Genomic DNA, 21,726 nt, shown 5'->3' on the forward strand with positions numbered 1-21,726 from the left:
TAAAATCAGAGGGCATGTTGTCCGGTCCTCTGGCAGTTTCTATGGGGGTGCCACAGGGTTCAATTCTCGGGCCAACTCTTTTCTCTGTATATATCAATGATGTTGCTCTTGCTGCGGGTGATTCCCTGATCCACCTCTACGCAGACGACACCATTCTGTATACCTCTGGCCCCTCTGGCCCTTCCTTGGACACTGTGCTATCTAACCTCCAAACAAGCTTCAATGCCATACAACACTCCTTCCGTGGCGTCCAACTGCTCTTAAACGCTAGTAAAACCAAATGCATGCTTTTCAACCGTTCGCTGCCTGCACCCGCACGCCCGACTAGCATCACCACCCTGGATGGTTCCGACCTAGAATATGTGGACATCTATAAGTACCTAGGTGTCTGCCTAGACTGTAAACTCTCCTTCCAGACTCATATCAAACATCTCCAATCTAAAATCAAATCTAGAGTCGGCTTTCTATTTCACAACAAAGCCTCCTTCACTCACGCCGCCAAACTTACCCTAGTAAAACTGACTATCCTACCGATCCTCGACTTCGGTGATGTCATCTACAAAATAGCTTCCAATACTCTACTCAGCAAACTGGATGCAGTTTATCACAGTGCCATCAGTTTTGTTACTAAAGCACCTTATACCACCCACCACTGCGACCTGTATGCTCTTGTCGATTGGCCCTCGCTACATATTCGTCGCCAGACCCTCTGGCTCCAGGTCATCTACAAGTCCATGCTAGGTAAAGCTCTGCCTTATCTCAGTTCACTGGTCACGATGGCAACACCCACCCGTAGCACGCGCTTCAGCAGGTGTATCTCACTGATCATCCCTAAAGCCAACACCTCATTTGGCCACCTTTCCTTCCAGTTCTCTGCTGCCTGTGACTGGAACGAATTGCAAAAATCGCTGAAGTTGGAGACTTATCTCCCTCACCAACTTTTAAACATCTGCTATCTGAGCAGCTATCCGATCGCTGCAGCTGTACATAGTCCATCTGTAAATAGCCCACCCAATTTATCTACCTCATCCCCATACTGTTTTTATTTATTTACTTTTCTGCTCTTTTGCACACCAGTATCTCTACCTGCACATCTGATCATTTATCACTCCAGTGTTAATCTGCAAAATTGTAATTATTCGCCTACCTCCTCATGCCTTTTGCACACAATGTATATATACTATTGTTTTTTTTTTTATATATTGTTTTTTTCTACTGTGTTATTGACTTGTTTATTGTTTACTCCATGTGTAACTCTGTGTTGTTGTCTGTTCACACTGCTATGCCTTATCCTGGCCAGGTCACAGTTGTAAATGAGAACTTGTTCTCAACTAGCCTACCTGGTCAAATAAAGGTGAAATAAATAAAATAAATAAAAAATAGTCTCTGTCAATAAATTTGGTTTAGCAGGAACAGGGAGTACTGGACCCTGGAGATGCACTGGAGGGCTGGTGCTTGGTACCGGCACTGGTGGTACCGGGCTGAGGACACGCACCTCAAGGCGAGTGCGGGGAGGAGGAACAGGTCGTACAGGGCTCTGGAGACGCACAGGAAGCCTGGTGCGTGGTGTTGGCACTGGTGGTACTGGGCTGGGGACACACACCTCAGGGCGAGTGCGGGGAGCAGGCACAGGACGTACTGGGCTGTAGAGGCGTACTGGAGGTCTGGAGTGTAGAGCTGACACAACCCGTCCTGGCTGGACGTTTATACTTGCCCTTCAAATGCAGGGCGCTGGCACAGGACGCACAGGGGGCAGAGCCGGCTAAGGATATCCTGGTCCATGGAGGTATACTGGAGACCAGGAGCGCTGGGCCGGCACCCTCCTTCCTGGCTGGATGCCCACTGGAGACACCGTGCGTTCCACCACATAACACGGTGCCAGACCAGTAACACGCTCCCCACGGTAAGCACGAGGGTTTGGCTTAGGACTCCTACCTGACTCAGTCAATCTCCTCGTGTGCCCCACCCCCAAAAAATCTTGGGGCTGCCTCTCGGGCTTCCGTGCTAGCCGTGTACCCTCATATCGTCACCGTTCCTCCTGTGCTTTCTCCACCTGCTTCCATGGCAGGGTCTTGTCCCCTGCCATTACTTCCTCCCAGGTCCAGGATGTCCTCCACTCCTCTTTCTCCCGGGTCCACGATATCCACTCCTCTTTGGCACGCTGCTTGGTCCTTTTTTGGTGGGTTATTCTGTTACGTTCGTTGAATGGAAGGCGCAGCGTGATGTGGATACATTCTTCTATTTATTAACGAAGAAACACTAAACAAACTTTACAAAACAACAAAACGAACGTGAAGATATATATAAACAAGTGCAGACACAGGCAACCAACCATAGACATACAAAACCCCTTGACAGGACCAAAAACACATACATCACCCATGTCACACCCTGACCTAACCAAGATAATAAGGAAAACAAAGAATACTAAGGTCAGGGCGTGACACAAGACAATAACCTGAAACACAATGCCAAACCGACACTGGAGTTCATAACCAAGAAGGCAGTGAATGTTCCTAGTTTTGAAAGTTTTGATTTAAATCTGCTTGAAAATGTATGGCAAGATCAAAAAATAGTTGTCTAGCAAAGATCAGCAATGAAATTTGACAGAGCTTGAATCATTTTTTCTAAGAATAATGGACAAATATTGCACAATCCTGGTTTGGAAAGCTCTTTAAAAAATGACCCAAAAGACAATGGGTGATTCTAACATTTACTGGTTGTTCGAAGAAATGTTAGTATTTTATGTAAATTATTGTCAAAAAATACTATTTAAGTCAATATTGATCCCACTTTGTAACATAACTACTATTGAAAAAGTCAAGCTGTGTGAATATTTTCCGTATTAACTCAATTACCTCAACTACATACCTCGTACCCCTGCACATTGACTCGGCATTGGTACTCGTATATAGACTCGTTACTTTTTATTTTTGTGTTACTATTTTTTCAAAATTGTTTAGCACATTTTTTATGAATTTCTTAATTACTTTAACTCTGCATTTTTGGGAAAGGACCCGTAACTAAGCATTTCATGGTAAATTCTACACCAGTTGTATTCGGCGCATGTGACAAATAAAAATGTTTATTCATTATTTTCTATGTCTTCTTTACCCTGTAGTTACTGGTACTCACAGCAACCTGATAATGGTGGTGACAACCCAGCAAATGGGGAGGAGGACTGTGTTGAGCTGAACACAGAAACATGGCGTCCTGCAAAGGCATGGAATGACCAGTCATGTATACACAATCGTTACTGGATCTGTGAGAAAGTGGTTTAACAACACCATGACAACAGAGGAGGCTGGTGGGAGGACATGCACACATACAGCACCCTACAGTGCACACAACTTCCTTCTCTCTCTCTCTAAGACACACCAACAGTGCAGCTGGTACTGCACTGAGGGGCAAAACAACTTGATAATGGTGGTGTACCAAGATATAACTAGGACTGTGCTGATGTTAATATTGGGTATTCTGAACCTGTATATAAATATTCTGACATATAATTTACCTCTCTTCATAACTGGATTTGTGAAGAGTTATACAGTAGCTCATTATATAGTAGTGCTACAGTGCTAATGCATCTCTCTCTAGTTAAACAGTGTGTAGACATATTGTCATCTGTAAAATTATTGTATTCATTGTTTTAAATAGAAACATGTTATGTGATTTGCCATAGGCTTGTGCTTTTTTCATAATCAATTATTAGTATAAATCTATTTAGTAAAAGATGAGGCTTAGAAAAGAAAGGCTCAGTAAGAAAGGAACCTAGCAATTTACCAGCTTCCTGATTGAATGTGATTGGATTGTTAAAACAATGTGACTTGCAGTTGGACACAGACGGTCGGCAGAATAATACTGAGAGGATATATGCTGCACGCAGGCAGACACACACAGACACACACACACAGACACACACACACACAGACACACAGACACACACACACACAGACACACACACACACAGACACACAGACACACACACACACAGACACACAGACACACACACACACAGACACACATACAGACACACACACAGACACACACACAGACACACACACACACACGTTTGAAGTTCCCCTTTTCTGATAAAGATGCAGACAGAAGTCCCACACACACCTCTGAATTACTCTTCACACTGACGTCACACACAGACAGCTTAGATACAATTAAAGGGCCCCTATATGTCCATTGGTGGCATAGAGAGAGATAGAGTCATAATGTGAACTCCATTTGAAGGCTGGAGAAGCAACAAACAGAACAGTCAGTGACAGGATGAAAGACTGCGCTCCTCATTACTTGTTGTCATGCAGCTATCATGTTATATCACTCTGTTTAGAATATCCTGTCATGTTTAACTTCCTGAGTGAAGGTGATTGGATACCTGTATATATCAATGTTAGTGGACAACAGACAAAGATCAGAGAGGAACCTGGTGGAGATGCACATCAGAGCAACTACTCAACTACTAGTCACAGGCTAGGCAAGTACGAACACACACACACACACACACACACACACACACACACACACACACACACACACACACACACACACACACACAAATACCACATAATAGGAAAAACACTTCTGGTTGGTTCAGTTGGTATGGAGCTTGGTGTTCAAAATCTTCTGGGGTCACGTACATTAACATTTATCAATTAATTTGTTTTACTTCAGGTATTGGAACTATTTTTAACTATTTAAAGGTGATTAATTGAAAATAACCTTTTTAAACAACACAGTGAACAGGGATGGAAAAATGAAACCACTCTTAAATGCAGAGACAGAACTATGCATGCAAGGACTGATCCTCCACGAGTTCAAAATGATAGTTTCAACAATCTGAGGCTTCACAGTGTTTGTTAACAGTTCCATGGTAGAACAAGCTTATAATTTTGGGTCCTGATGGGGTTAGAAAGTTAAACGTATCTCATGAGGCATTTACAGAATAAGCCACATACAATAATCAATGGGGAAATATTATTCATTTAAAAGTAGAAAATAAAATGTGATATAGCAATCACAGAAAGACCCTTTAATTCATACTTTGGCTATATTGTGTCATTTTGGTAATTTCTTCATACAGTAGCTTCCTGTTTATCTGATGTGAGGTGACCACAAGCTTGAGCAAACTGTTGCTGCCTACCCTCAATCGAAAGAAAACCAATGGCGCAATGGAAATGTTTGGCTTTCAGAATTCTGATCACAATCATTAGTGATGTAGGATGATGGTGTGTGTGTTTCTGTAACTGTGTGTGTGTGTGTGTGTGTGTGTGTGTGTGTGTGTGTGTGTGTGTGTGTGTGTGTGTGTGTGTGTGTGTGTGTGTGTGTGTGTGTGTATGTGTGTGTGTGTGTGTGTATGTGTGTGTGTGTGCCTGTTCCTCTGCAGATGGAAGACTAAGTCTCTACAGGCTGGCTGCTGTGTGTTTAGGAGTGCTGTGTGTTCGACAAGTAACTCTCAACATCTCCCTGAGACTGGCTTTCTGTGTGTGAGCCTGTGTCCCAAATGACACTCCGTTAGTGCACTGGTCAAACATAGTACACTAATATAGGGGATAGCGTGCTAATTGGAAATCTAGGGTGTCATTTGGGACCCTATTCCATGTATAGTGCATTACTTTAACCCTGGCCGATAGGATAGATATGTATTTTATTATCACACTATAGTTCTGTTCACACAAAGCAAGGATCACAATTCGGACTTACAGACGTTACATAACTTGTGGGACCAGCAGTGTTTCAAAATTGTTGACACAAAAAATGTATGAAAATACCACAACCGAACCCAAATATCATCCTATCCTCTTTAAAGTACACTACTTTTAACACGGGCACTTAAGGCTTTGGTCAAAATCAGCTCACCATATAAGGAATATAGTGTCATTTGGAACACATCACAGGAACTTCTCTTTCTTTCAGCCCGTTCTAATGAAGAAAGAAAACATTTAGAGGCCTGTTACAACACCACTGGTCTGGAGCAAGACAGAGACCAAACAGATACCAGTAGAGGTAAATCTCTGAAACTGGAAACACTTATCTCCCTCACTAGCTTTAAGCACCAACTGTCAGAGCAGCTCACAGATTACTGCATCTGTACATAGTCCACCTATAATTTAGCCCAAACAACTACCTCTTTCCCTACTGTATTTAATTAATTTATTTATTTTGCTCCTTTGCACCCCATTATTTTTTTATTTCTACTTTGCACATTCTCCCATTGCAAATCTACCATTCCAGTGTTTTACTTGCTATATTGTATTTACTTCTCCACCATGGCCTTTTTGCCTTTACCTCCCTTATCTCACCTCATTTGCTCACATCGTATATAGACTTGTTTATACTGTATTATTGACTGTATGTTTGTTTCACTCCATGTGTAACTCTGTGTCGTTGTATGTGTCGAACTGCTTTGCTTTATCTTGGCCAGGTCGCAATTGTAAATGAGAACTTGTTCTCAACTTGCCTACCTGGTTAAATAAAGGTGAAATAAAAATAAAATAAAAGAGGTATCATTGACCTGTGTACAGACAGAGACCAGTATAGGTATCATTGACTTGTGTACAGACAGATACCAGTATAGGTATCATTGACTTGTGTACAGACAGATACCAGTAGAGGTATCATTGACCTGTGTACAGACAGAGACCAGTATAGGTATCATTGACCTGTGTACAGACAGATACCAGTAGAGGTATCATTGACTTGTGTACAGACAGATACCAGTATAGGTATCATTGACTTGTGTACAGACAGATACCAGTAGAGGTATCATTGACCTGTGTACAGACAGATACCAGTAGAGGTATCATTAACCTGTGTACAGACAGATACCAGTAGTGGTATCATTGACCTGTGTACAGACAGATACCAGTAGAGGTATCATTAACCTGTGTACAGACAGATACCAGTAGAGGTATCATTGACCTGTGTACAGACAGAGACCAGTACAGGTATCATTGACTTGTGTACAGACAGATACCAGTAGAGGTATCATTGACCTGTGTACAGACAGATACCAGTAGAGGTATCATTAACCTGTGTACAGACAGATACCAGTAGTGGCATCATTGACCTGTGTACAGACAGATACCAGTAGAGGTATCATTGACCTGTGTACAGACAGATACCAGTAGAGGTATCATTGACCTGTGTACAGACAGATACCAGGAGAGGTATCATTGACCTGTGTACAGACAGAGACCAGTATAGGTATCATCGACCTGTGTACAGACAGATACCAGTAGAGGTATCATTGACCTGTGTACAGACAGATACCAGTGCCGGACGATCCAAAACCAGTTACTGAGCTGAGAGACCAGTTACAGAGGGAGCGAGACCAGTTACAGAAGGAGAGAGACCAGTTACAGAGGGAGCGAGACCAGTTACAGAGGGAGAGCAACCAGTTGCCGAGGGAGAGAGACCAGCTACAGAGGGAGAGCAACCAGTTACAGAGGGGAGAGCAACCAGTTATAGAGGGAGAGATACCAGTTACTGAGGTAGAGAGACCAGTTACAGAGGGAGAGAGACCAGCTACAGAGGGAGAGAGACCAGTTACAGAGGGAGAACGACCAGTTACAGAGGGAGGGAGACCAGTTACAGAGGGAGAGAGACCAGTTACAGAGGGAGAGCAACCAGTTACAGAGGGAGAGCAACCAGTTACAGAGGGAGAGAGACCAGTTACTGAGGTAGAGAGACCAGTTACAGAGGGAGAGAGACCAGCTACAGAGGGAGAACGACCAGTTACAGAGGGAGGGAGACCAGTTACAGAGGGAGAGAGACCAGCTGCATAACGAGAGATCAAGAGAAAACGGACAAAAACCAGTTAGAGGAGTGTTACATTGACTAAAGAAAGAGACCGGTTTAGTGACAGGGTCAGTCTGTCAGTTTGTTCATACTCTAGGTTCTGAAAGAGTGGTCAGTCTAACTCTGTGTTGTTCATACTCTAGGTTCTGAGAGAGTGGTCAGTCTAACTGTGTTGTTCATACTCTGGGTTCTGAGAGAGTGGCCAATATAACTGTGTTGTTTCTACTGCAGGTATTGGGAGGAGTGGAGGCCCTTTTGGTGGTGGAGTGGAGAACTGTGTGGTGATACCTTACTGGTCATCAGGCTACAAAGAAGGGTGGGACTATCAGTGTTCAAATCCACAGTACTGGATCTGTGAAAAAGGCTCTTTGTAGGTACTGCTGTTGAAGGAACTCTTTACTCTATCTTAAGACCGATTATATGTTTTGGTAGAATTGCTCTATGAACGAGACGTTGGAAAGAAAGACACACACACACACACACACACACACACACACACACACACACACACACACACACACACACACACACACACACACACACACACACACACACACACACACACACACACTGAATCATGCACGCACACAAATCAAATTAGGTATATAAAACTCAATAGCTGTTGTCAATCTTAAAATGTACAGTTCATTATGTAGCATTTCTTGTAGGCTGTACACAAATCTCTCTCTCTACCTCTTTTTTATTAGCAACATGTCATGTGACTTCCCATGCTTCTGCTAAGTATTTTTTTTTTCAATTTCATTATTAATTATCATCATAAATAACTTTTATAATAAGAAGAACAAAGGCACAGATTAAAAAATAAAGGAACGATTTCTGAGGTCTACCAGCTTCCTGATTGAATGTGAGTCAAGGAGTGTGAGCCATAATGTCACTTCCTTATGAACCATGTCACATATAGTTATTGCGAAATATGACGTCCTGCTTGAAAGTGATCGGATACTTAAAACTTTCTTTCAACTGCAGTGCACCACAGACAGACAACAGAGACACCAACGGAGACGCATATCAGAGCAACTACTCAACTACTAGTCACTGAAGTTAGAATCATACAGTATATATTACCATTAGGAGTCAGGTAGAAAGGGATTCATTAGTAAGTTAATACTATAAGTAAAAGTTAAAATCATATATATCACAATATCAGGTCAGTCAGACTGAATTAGTTGATTAATAAATTGATTGTGGTCATCATTGATATTCGGTACGGTTAGTTAAGATGGCCGACTACATCAACAAACAGGTGATTGAATTAAACAAAGTTAATGAAGAAAACCAGAATAGAGCAACGAGGAGCCTGAAGACTGAGACCCATCTCTCAGGTACAAAGAATTATCTTTCTCTCTCTCACACACACACAGATGCAGACAGGTATGAACGCACAAACCGAACGCACTCACGTATGCTGGCACATGCACACACACTATATAGCACATCATAGAAAAACCTTTATTCATTTTCTATTATTCTGTCTTCTGTGTGGTTCAGTTGGTACAGAGCCGGGGGTTTACAACCTCCTGGGGTCACATACACTGAAATGCATCAATTCAATTTATTGTTTAAATTCAGTTATTGAACTACGTAGAACTATTAAAAAAGTCAATTGAAAATAATATTTTTAAACAACGACACACTGGACACCCCACCACTCTTATTGGTAAACAGCTGAGGGTCTGGTAACCTGAAACAGGCTCTGTGCACCTGGTGACCTGCCTGTTTTTTCCGGTAGAGACGTAACCACTCTCAGAAAAATGTACGCTGCAGAAATGTAACCACTCTCCAATTCATAGACAGAGCTCAAATTTGAGGCTACAAAGTGTTTGTTTACAAATTCATAGACAGAGCTATGTATGACTGGTACTGCATGTAATTCATAGACAGAGCTACAGTACGTATGACTGGTACTGTATGCAATTCATAGACAGAACTACAGTATGTATGACTGGTACTGTATGGAATTCATAGACAGAACTATGTATGAATGGTACTGTATGTAATTCATAGACAGAGCTATGTCTGACTGGTACTGTATGTAATTCATAAACAGAACAATGTATGTCTGACTGGTACTGTATGTAATTCATAGACAGAACTATGTATGTCTGACTGGTACTGTATGTAATTCAGAGACAGAACTATGTATGTCTGACTGGTACTGTATGTAATTCACAGACAGAACTATATATGTATGACTGGTACTGCATGTAATTCATAGACAGAACTACAGTATGTATGACTGGTACTGCATGTAATTCATAGACAGAACTACAGTATGTATGACTCGTACTGTCTGTAATTCATAGACAGAGCTACAGTATGTATGACTGGTACTGTATGTAAATTATAGACAGAACTATGTATGACTGGTACTGTGTGTAATTCATAGACAGAGTTATGTATGACTGGTACTGTATGTAATTCATAGACAGAACTAAGCATGACTCGTACTGTATGTAATTCATAGACAGAGCTACAATATGTATGAGTGGTACTGTATGTAATTCATAGACAGAACTACAGTATGTCTGACTGGTACTGTATGTAATTCATAGACAGAGCAATGTATGAATGGTACTGTATGTAATTCATAGACAGAACTATGCATGACTCGTACAGTATGTAATTGATAGACATAACTACAGTATGTATGACTGGTACTGAATGTAATTCCTAGACATAACTACAGTATGTATGACTGGTACTGTATGTAATTCATAGACAGAACTACAGTATGTATGACTGGTACTGTATGCAAATTATAGACAGAACTATGTATGACTGGTACTGTATGTAATTCATAGACAGAACTATGCATGACTCGTACAGTATGTAATTCATAGACAGAGCTATCTATAACTGGTACTGTATGTAATTCATAGACAGAACTATGTACGACATGTACTGTATGTCATTCATAGACAGAACTATGTATGTATGACTGGTACTGTATGTAATTCATAGACAGAACTATGTACGACATGTACTGTATGTCATTCATAGACAGAACTATGTATGTATGACTGGTACTGTATGTAATTCATAGACAGAGCTACAGTATATATGACTGGTACTGTATGTAATTCATAGACAGAACTACGTATGACATGTACTGTATGCCATTCATAGACAGAACTATGTATGTCTGACTGGTACTGTGTGTAATTCATAGACAGAACTATGCATGACTTGTACTGTATGTAATTCATAGACAGAGCTACAGTATGTATGACTGGTACTGTATGTAATTCATAGACAGAACTACAGTATGTATGACTGGTACTGTCTGTAATTCATAGACAGAGCTACAGTATGTATGACTGGTACTGTATGTAATTCATAGACAGAACTATGCATGACTCGTACAGTATGTAATTCATAGACAGAGCTATGTATGTATGACTGGTACTGTATGTAATTCATAGACAGGACTATGTATGACATTTACTGTATGTCATTCATAGACAGAACTATGTATGTATGACTGGTACTGTATGTAATTCATAGACAGAGCTACAGTATGTATGACTGGTACTGTATGTAATTCATAGACAGAACTACAGTATGTCTGACTGGTACTGTATGTAATTCATAGACAGAGCTATGTATGACTGGTACTGTATGTAATTCATAGACAGGGCTACAGTATGTATGACTGGTACTGAATGTAATTCATAGACAGAACTACAGTATTGTTGTGTCTTTGGCTATGCCGGATTATGTGATATGACTTGCTATTCTATAAAATGATTTCTCCGTAATTAATATCACATGATTGAGCTAATCATGTAAATGTAATTAACTAGAGAGTCAGGCACCACAAAATAATATTTATAGAGCTATTAACTTCTGAATAAACTCTTAAAGACCTAGTAATATTTTACATCAATAGCTGTCAATATCAATTATCGTCTTAATACAGTCTCATCTGAAAGTTGTAAATTCTTGGTTATCTGCAAGAACCCTGGCTAACAAGTTGAATCAGCAATACAAATTTGGGTTAAATTATTTATTTACTAAATACCTAACTAATCACACATAATTCACATACACACAATTAATCATAACGTGATTACAAATTACGTCATGAAGGAAAACGTCCCTAGCGGACGGAACAGATATGACAGCTGGTTACACAAAGGAAAGGGCTGGGTTTGAGTGAAAGAGCGGGAAGACTGAAGAACAAAGGGAGAAGCGATGTCTCTATCGGGCCGTAGGCAGCTACTCTATCGTAAATACAGTATCTTATGCATTCTAAATTACCGCCCATTTGGAAAAGGAAAATGCAATAAATATTTACTCTGAGCTGCGCTTTGATGGGTTGGTTGTAGATGGATGGCCGTGTTGCCCAACAGAGTCCTTTGTCCTGAAGAGTGTCTCTGGTGGTGAACGGGAAACGTTACAGTGTCGTCGTTGGGTGGAAGACGGGATACTCTGTCTGTCCTTTCCTAGCCCACGTTTTTAGCTGCTGTTGCAAACTCAACGGCTAGCAGGTATCACTTCTGTAGTTAATAAGAGTTCAAAGTTCATACCGTTCGCAACCAAAGCTCACGCGGAGGTTGGCTTCATTCAGAATTCTGAACCATTCTGACATCGGATCATCATCCTAACGTACCCGGAACAGGAAGTTATGTTGTCGTCAAGGGCTTATATAGGAAGGGAGAAAAGGGGTGTGTGTCATAGTTTACAACCTCTGTCTCTTCACGTGGGCGGGCCACTGAGTGAGCAGCAATATCTTCTGAAAACCCACATCTCACATTTTAGAAGCTAAAATCACATTTCATCCCATCACAAATAATTTAATATTCAAACATTTAAATTGAACAACAATTCCATATGAATCCCATAACTCTGATGTGTAGACTTTCCACTATAGCGTTCATGTCATTTCATCATTGATGAGAATGTCTCAGATGACAACCGAACTGACATCATATTCATTAAGTACCACCGCATATGTTCAATTGTTCAGATTACCAGAATATAGTTCATTTCCCCCCACATTCGGACGTTCCCAGAATCTCTATGTTAACCAAGGGTTTTTTTAATGTAACCTCAGTAGGTTAGAGAGCGGAAAAAGGGGGGAAGAGGTATTTATGACTGTCATAAACCTAACCCCCAGGCCAACGTCATGACAGTATGTAAGACTGGTACTGTATGTAATTCATAGACAGAGCTACAGTATGTATGACTGGTACTGTATGTAATTCATAGACAGAGCTACAGTATGTATGACTGGTACTTTATGTAATTCATAGACAGAGCTACAGTATGTATGACTGGTACTGTATGTAATTCATAGCTACAGTATGTATGACTGGTACTGTATGTAATTCATAGACAGAGCTACAGTATGTATGACTGGTACTGTATGTAATTCATAGACAGAGCTACAGTATGTATGACTGGTACTTTATGTAATTCATAGACAGAGCTACAGTATGTCTGACTGGTACTGTATGTAATTCATAGCTACAGTATGTATGACTGGTACTGTATGTAATTCATAGCTACAGTATGTATGACTGGTACTTTATGTAATTCATAGACAGAGCTACAGTATGTATGACTGGTACTGTATGTAATTCATAGCTACAGAATGTATGCAAGGACTGTCCATCCATGAGATCAAAATGATAATTTTACCCATCTGAGGTTACACAGTGTTTGTTAACAATTCCGTGGTAGAACAAGCTCATATTTGGGGTCCTGAGGGGTTCAGTAAGTAAAACTAAGCTCATGAGGCATTTATAAATTACATTCATGAAGAATGAATAATACTTTTCAAAGTCCCAACAATGTAAGCAGCATCACAGATATCCTCTTTAAGTCATGCTTTAGCTATATTGTGTAATTTTGGTAGCTTCCTGTATATCAGAATTAGCACAGCACTCTTGAGCAAACGGTCGCTACCAAGCCTAAATTGAGTGGGGGAGGGGGGGGGGGGGGGGGGGGTGTTTAAGTTCTCAGAATTCAAGTCATAGTCAGTAGTGATGTAGGATGATGTTTGTTCTGTTATTATAATGTAGGATGGTGTGTGTTTGTCTGCCTGTGTTTCTCTGCAGATAGAAGACTAAGACCCTACAGGCTGGCTGCTGTGTGTTTAGGAGTGCTGTGTGTTCTACAAGTCACTCTCAACATTTCCCTGAGGCTGGCTTTCTGTGAGTGAGGCCCAAATGACACCCTATTAGCACATTACTTATGGCAGTACACTATATAGCGAACAGGGTGCCATTTGGGACTGCGTACTGAAACCTATTTCAGTCAAAGTCAAGCACTGCCAATAATGTGACAACAAAAACAAAAAAACTGCATCAGCTCTACTTCAAATCAAATCAAATGTATTTATGTAGCCCTTCTTACATCAGCTGATATCTCAAAGTGCTGTACAGAAACCCAGCCTAAAACCCCAAACAGCAAGCAATGCAGGTGTTGAAGCACGGTGGCTAGGAAAAACTCCCTAGAAAGGCCAAAACCTAGGAAGAAACCTGGAGAGGAACCAGGCTATGAGGGGTGGCCAGTCCTCTTCTGGCTGTGCCGGGTGGAGATTATAACAGAACATGGCCAAGATGTTCATATGTTCATAAATGACCAGCATGGCCAACAAAAATAATAATCACAGTAGTTGTTGAGGGTGCAACAGGTCAGCACCTCAGGAGTAAATGTCAGTTGGCTTTTCATAGCCGATCATTGAGTACACTTGAGTACACAAACCATGTCTACAGTGTATTCTGGAAGTATTCAGACGTCTTCACATGTTGTTACGTTACAGCCTTATTATAAAATTGATGCGGATAAAAAAATATTGAATCAAGTCTACACACAATGACAAAGTGAAAACAGGTTAATATATTTTTTTCCAAATGTATGAAAAAAACAAACATAAATACTTTATTTACATAAGTATTCAGACCCTTTGCTGTGAGACTCGAAATTGGGCTCAGGTGCATCCTTTTTCCATTGATCATCCTTGAGATTTTTCTACAACTTGATTGGAGTACACCTGTGGTAAATTCAATTGATTGGACGTGATTTGTAAAGGCATACACCTGTCTATATAAGGTCCCACAGTTGACAGTGCATGTCAGAGCAAAAAAAACAAGCTATGAGGTCAAAGGAATTGTCCATAGAGCTCTGAGACAGGATTGTGTCGAGTCACAGATCTGGGGAAGGGTACCAAAATATTTCTGCAGCATTGAAGGTCCCCAAGAACACAGTGGCCTCCATCATTCCTAAATGGAAGGAGTTTGGAAACACCAAGACTCTTGCTAGAGCTGGATGCCTGGCCAAAATGAGCAATAGGGGGAGAAGGGCCTTGGTCAGGGAGGTGACCAAGAACCTGACGGTCACTCTGACAAAGCTCCAGAGTTCCTCTGTGGAGATGGGAGAACCTTCCAGAAGGACAACCATCTATGCAGCATTCCACCTATCAGGCCTTTATGGTGGAGTGGCCAGACGGAAGCCACTCCTACCTAAAAGGCACATGACAGACAACGCAGGAATGGCTTCAGGACACGTCTCTGAATGTCCTTCAGTGGCCCAGCCAGAGCCCGGACTTGAACCCAATCAAACACCTCTGGAGAGACTTAATATCTGTGCAGCAAAGCTCCCCATCCAACCTAAAAGAGGTTGAGAGGATCTACAGAGAAAAATGGGAGAAACTAGCCAAATACAGGTGTGCCAAGCTTGTAGCATCATACCCAATAAGTCTCAAGGCTGTAATCGCTGCCAAAGGTGCTTCAACAAAGTGCTGAGTAAAGGGTCTAAATACTTATGTAAATGTGATATTTCTGCTTAATTATTTATAATAAAATTGCAAAAATGTCTACAAAACTGTTTTTGCTTTGTCATTATGGGGTATTGTGTGTAGGTTGATGAGGGGAGAAAATAATTTAATACATTTTAGGATAAGGCTGTAAGAAAGTGACTGAATACTTTCTGAATGCACAGTATAAGCCTGGGATATCAACCATTCAAAGTTGGCCTTAGTGGGAGTGACCATAGAATTCTATGTAAGTGACCTTACTGAGTAAAATATTTGCCATTAGGCCATGTCCGTTGCTAGCAAATACTTTCCCCCTGGTCGTCACTAGTTAACACAGCCACAAAGTCATAATCATGGCTAAGCCCTATTTTCTCTTCTTAAAATGTACTTTTAAACCAATCCCTAACTAATGAAGGCCAAGTTTGATGCGTTGGTCCACCAGACCTTCTGACCATTTGGGCGGAAGTGTCTGGGAACGAGATTAGGTGTCATCTAAACTTAACTTTAGAGCCTGTTTCTTCCTTCAGCACAGCTTGTCCCCCTTTATATGTGTGTTACATATTCAACATAGTGGGTTATGTCACACTTGACATGGGTGATATTGTCACACAGTTAGGCCATGTTTATGAACCCTTTATAAAGCATGACATATACTTAAAGATGCTAAATAATGATAATAATAATAATAATAATTATGAAATCATGAGGTAGGCTGTATAAAAGCCTTTATAAACTGAATGTAATTCAAAGCAGGACCATGAAGGTATACTGTGTATTCTGAAGTTATTATTTGAGAGCATTGAAGATTAAATCCCGATCAGTGAAAGAATGATTGATCTAGCTGACTAGCAGATTTACATCAATCAACAACATCAATGATCAGCTGATAGTCTGTCCTCTTTTCCTGATGTCAATCATGTCTTTGGTAACCAGTGGTGGAGTGATATTTGTTTATGACATCATCATGTCTCAATCAACGTTTGTACAGACAGATGGCCCCTTTTGAATATCTTTATAGGGGTGGCAGGGTAGCCTAGTGGCTAGAGCATTGGACTAGTAACCGGTAGGTTGCAAGTTCAAACCCCCGAGCTGACAAGGTACAAATCTGTCGTTCTGCTCCTGAACAGGCAGTTCAGGAACCCACTGTTCCTAGGCCGTCATTGAAAATAAGAATTTGTTCTTAACTGACTTGTCTAGTTAAATAAAGGTAAAAAAAAAAAGATATATATAATATATATGCTTAACATGCATCCTCAGATTACAATGTCTGACAATATCCACATATCTCAAAAAAAATATAAAACATGTTATGTCCTTAACACCTCCACGTTAGGCATTTCAAAATAGGCAATCAATGTCAATCTTGAATGATAATTCATAATGTTTTACTGGTGAAATGTCCACACTGCATGCCAATATAGTGAATTAAGGGTTGTATCAATGCTTTCCAGACAACAGAGGCAATGAGACTGTGGAGAAAAACCCGCTACAGACCAGTTACAACACTAAGACTAAAGAGAGAGACCAGCTACAGACCAGTTACAACACCCTGACTAAAGAGAGAGACCAGCTACAGAAGGATAGAGATGATCTCATGTCAAAGTTCTCTAATCTGAGTGAGTTAACCTGATAAATGATCATAACAACACATATCTAATATGCAGTAAACTTATGTTTGTATTCTTCAGTAATAGGTGCAGAATAATAAGATGGAAATTCATGCTTTTGTCTTGTAGAACAAAAATGTCCTGAAGGCTGGCAGAAGTTTGAATCCAGTTGGTACTTCCTGTCTACAGTGAAAAAACCCTGGAGGGAGAGTAGACAGGACTGTCTGGAGAGAGGAGCAGATCTGGTGATCGTAAACAGTGATATGGAACAGGTGAGAGAGAGAGAGAGAGAGAGAGAGAGAGAGAGAGAGAGAGAGAGAGAGAGAGAGAGAGAGATATGGCGGGGGGGGGGTTATGATCAAACATCTCTTTGTCAGTAATGCATCTTACAGTATTTAACACAAGTAGTCTATAGTAGTTGACAATATCAGTATCTTTCTCACCAACAGGAGTTTCTCTTTGGCCTTACTAAGAGAGCCTGGATTGGTCTGACTGACTCTGTTACTGAGGGGACCTGGAAATGGGTGGACGGCACCCCACTGACCACCCCAAGGTAAGAGACTACTGATCTATAATAACACTGACCACCCCAAGATAAGATACTACTGCTCTATAATAACACTGACCATCCCAAGGTAACAGACTACTGCTCTAATAACACTCACCTCAGTGTAAGGAGTAGGACTGATTCTCTGGGTTGTTCATAATCCTATGACTGCAAGGTGAGATTTTACCATCCAGGTGTGATAGAGACAAATGGAGGACAGAGGAGCCTCTTAAAGAAGAAGTTACAGGTCTGTGAGAGCCAGAAATCTTGCTTGTTTGTAGGTGACCAAATACATATTTCCCACCATAATTTGCAAATAAATTCATAGAAAATCCTACAATGTGATTTTCTTGATTTTTTTTCTCATTTTGTCTGTCATAGTTGAAGTGTACCTATGATGATTACAGGCCTCTCTCATCTTTATAAGTGGGAGAACTTGCACAATTGGTGGCTGACTAAATACTTTTTTGCCCCACTGTACTTACACTGATACTCAAATACACACATACATGTATACATAACCCTAAAACTAACCCTATCTCCTAACCCTAATCCTATACTAATTCTAACCTTAACCCTAAACCCCCTAGAAATAGTATTTAACACATCCACACACACTTCCACAATCTTCACACTCGCTGTGCTACTCACTGTGCTACTCGCTGTGCTACTCGCTGTGCTACTCTGTGTGCTATTCACTGTTCTACTCTGTGTGCTACTCGCTGTGCTACACTGTGCTACTGTTTATTTTCTGTCCTAACTGCCTAGTCACTTTTTTTTTGTTACTATTTTTATTTTTTATTTAGCAAATGTTTTACTGATTTATTTTTTACTGTTTAACTCTGCATTGTTGGGGAAGGACCCATAACTAAACATGTCATGGTAAAGTCTACACCTGTTCTATTTCGCTCATGTGACAAATCAAAATGTTTATTCATTATTTTATCTGTCTTGTTTACCCTGTAGTTATTGGCACAAACTGCAGCTTGAGAATGATGGTGACACCCCAGCAAATCGGAAGGAGGACTGTGTTGAGCTGAACACAGAAACATGGCGCCCTGGAAAGGCATGGAATGACCTGTCATGTTCAGACAATCATTACTGGATTTGTGAGAAAGTGGTTTAACAACACCATGACAACAGAGGAGGCTGGTGGGAGGACTGAAAGGAATTTTATAATATCTGTACATTACAATTCTACCGGTGACTGCAAAAGTACAATGATTAATGTTTTGCTTGAGCTTGAGATTAAGAATCAGTGATAGACCTTGCAAGTGCATGAAAAGGTCACCTGTACAAAGTCATATGTTTGTGTGTTGAAACTATACTTTGGGTAACAGATAGATAAAGGGAACCAAGTGTTACTGTTGTTGCTATGTTCCAGTCTTACTTCTGCTTGTACATGACAGCAAAAATGGGAAGAGTGATTGGGAAACTAACTGCCAATAACACAATAAGCTGAACTCTGCCTAGCAGAGACATCTTTGTATTACCAACTATTAATTCTGAGCTTATATGGTATTAAAGTTAAGGGACATCACCCCGGGTGGGGTGATCCTCAGTAGGGGATAAAAAGGGAAAACACCATCTTTTGTGATGAGAGTGTTACATGCAAATTACTGTAAGTGTAAACTCCGGCTTGCAATCCGGCTTGCAATCCTTATTAAACAAACTAACCTCTGATCAAGGATGTTTCCTGTGGTCACTTGTGTGCACATAGGGCAGAATTTCCTTTACAATTCTTGGCGACGAGGATGGGGTAGATAATGGCAGTCTTCAACTGATTCCAGAGTGAAGACAGGTCAACCATACACGATAGTAGTCAGTGACCAAGGGAATTCTCACTCCACATAGAGGTTGGAGCAGATGAAACCCGCCTGAAAACCCGCCTGAAATCACTGGAGCAGGGGAGACTGTCTACTCTATCCTAAACAAATTTAGATAAGACCTGGATTTTTTGATCATGGGTTAACAAGCTTAGTTTTAAGAAAATGAGCGCTAAGTTTTAAGAAAATAGCGAGCTCAGTGAATGAGAGATAGGGGTAGAGTCCTCTTGAAAGAAGGGTCATTTCTCAAAAAGGGGCGTGAGTCCTCTGATAGAAGGCTGAATGAGAGATAGGGGTAGAGTCCTATTGAAAGAAGGGCCTTTTTTTCTCTATTATTGGGATTGGAAGGGTCCTTTCTCAAAAATAATCCCAAAAAGCTTTCTAAAAAAGGGGTTTGAGTCCTCTGCAAGAGGGCTGCTGAGGGATGCTGAGCAAGAAGGGTCCATTCTCTATTATAGGGGCTGGCTGATTGGGAGAAGTGGGCAGAGTCCTCTTGAGAGATGGGAGTATGAATGGGAGATAGGGGTAGAGTCCTCTTGAGAGATGGGAGTATGAATGGGAGATAGGGGTAGAGTCCTCTTGAGAGATGGGAGTATGAATGGGAGATAGGGGTAGAGTCCTCTTGAGAGATGGGAGTATGAATGGGAGATAGGGGTAGAGTCCTCTTGAGAGATGGGAGTATGAATGGGAGATAGGGGCAGAGTCCTCTTGAGAGATGGGAGTATGAATGGGAGATAGGGGTAGAGTCCTCTTGAGAGATGGGAGTATGAATGGGAGATAGGGGTAGAGTCTTCTTAAAGAAGGAAATGTATTAATGTATGAAAGATGGTGTCAGCGAGGATGAGCGTTAGCCGATTAGAAAACTTATTGGGAGATAGTGGTTTGAAAGTAGTGGTTTGGAAGATTGTGACAGCATCGTGGTGTAAACGGGGCTGTTACAGTACTCATCGGACATATACTGGGAAAGTGAGAGAAGTGCATCTGGGAGAAGATATACAGTGGGGCAAAAAAGTATTTAGTCAGCCACCAATTGTGCAAGTTCTCCCACTTAAAAAGATCTCACTTCAACTATGACAGACAAAATGAGAAAAATTATGGAGGATTTTTTTTTATTGGCAGTGCCTAAACCTCTTACCAAACAACACATGATGTTATTACTGGGGATGACTGGCTACTGCCAAGCCCCGACTGCTTGACCATGCTGAAATAGTCATTCCCCTTCAAGCTTGTATTTATGGTCACCAAATGAACGCACAGGATCCTGATATTTGGAATGAGAGTGCAGAATCAGCTATGGTTGCTCTGAAGGAAAGGTTGACTGTTTAACCATGTCTGGGTTTGCCAATCCATTCCCAACGTTTAATTTGAGGTCTGGTGTTCTTACGCAAGAACATGAGGCTCAGCGAAGACCAGTAGGATGCTATTGTCTTAGAGCGGTTGCTACGGCAACTTAGGTTGTGTTGCTTGTGCTGATATTGTTGCAATGAAGACTACCATCACATATATCTGCCCAGGCGGCTGAATTGTTTGCATTAACTAGAGCATGCATGCTGGCTAAGGATAAGTCAGTTCATATCTATACTGATAGTCATTCTGCATCATGTATGGTGTTGGCAAGCTGTTGAAACAGTTTTAAGCCCATGCCAGGGATATACAGTTGAAGTCAGAAGTTTACATACACTTAGGTTGGAGTCATTAAAACTTTCAGCCACTCCACAAATTTCTTGTTAACAAACTATAGTTTTGGCAAGTTGGTTAGGACATCTACTTTGTGCATGACACAAGTCATTTTTCCAACAATTGTTTACAGACAGATAATTCCACTTATATTTCACTGTATCACAATTCCAGTGGGTCAGAAGTTTACATACACTAAGTTGACTGTGCCTTTAAACAGCTTGGAAAACTCCAGAAAATGATGTCATGGCTTTAGGCGCTTCTATTAGGCTAATTGACATAATTTAAGTCAATTGGAGGTGTACCTGTGGATATATTTCCAGGCCTACCTTTAAACTCAGTGTCTCTTGGAGTGACATCATGGGAAAATGAACAAAATTGTAGACCTCCACAAGTCTGTTTCATCCTTGGGAGCAATTTACAAACACCTGAAGGTACCACGTTCATCTGTACAAACAATAGTACGCAAGTATAAAC

General features: G+C 40.9%; 1 protein-coding gene and 1 long non-coding RNA gene across 2 annotated transcripts in view; one reads left to right on the top strand and one right to left on the bottom strand.

Moving 5' to 3' along the window:
• The window catches only part of LOC118941450, an 86,004-nt gene that overhangs the window by 12,014 nt on the left and 52,264 nt on the right, over positions 1–21,726 (bottom strand). The window lies entirely within an intron of this gene.
• On the top strand, positions 8,785–20,381 carry LOC118941446 (CD209 antigen-like protein C). Its single transcript, XM_036954171.1, has 6 exons — positions 8,785–9,152; positions 13,893–13,988; positions 17,044–17,208; positions 17,329–17,471; positions 17,649–17,752; positions 18,713–20,381. Exons 1-6 carry the CDS (start codon positions 9,050–9,052, stop codon positions 18,870–18,872), a joined length of 771 nt encoding a protein of 256 aa, XP_036810066.1. The 5' UTR covers positions 8,785–9,049; the 3' UTR covers positions 18,873–20,381.

The sequence above is a fragment of the Oncorhynchus mykiss genome, chromosome 19, assembly GCF_013265735.2.
Source record: "Oncorhynchus mykiss isolate Arlee chromosome 19, USDA_OmykA_1.1, whole genome shotgun sequence".
Classification (NCBI taxonomy): domain Eukaryota; kingdom Metazoa; phylum Chordata; class Actinopteri; order Salmoniformes; family Salmonidae; genus Oncorhynchus; species Oncorhynchus mykiss.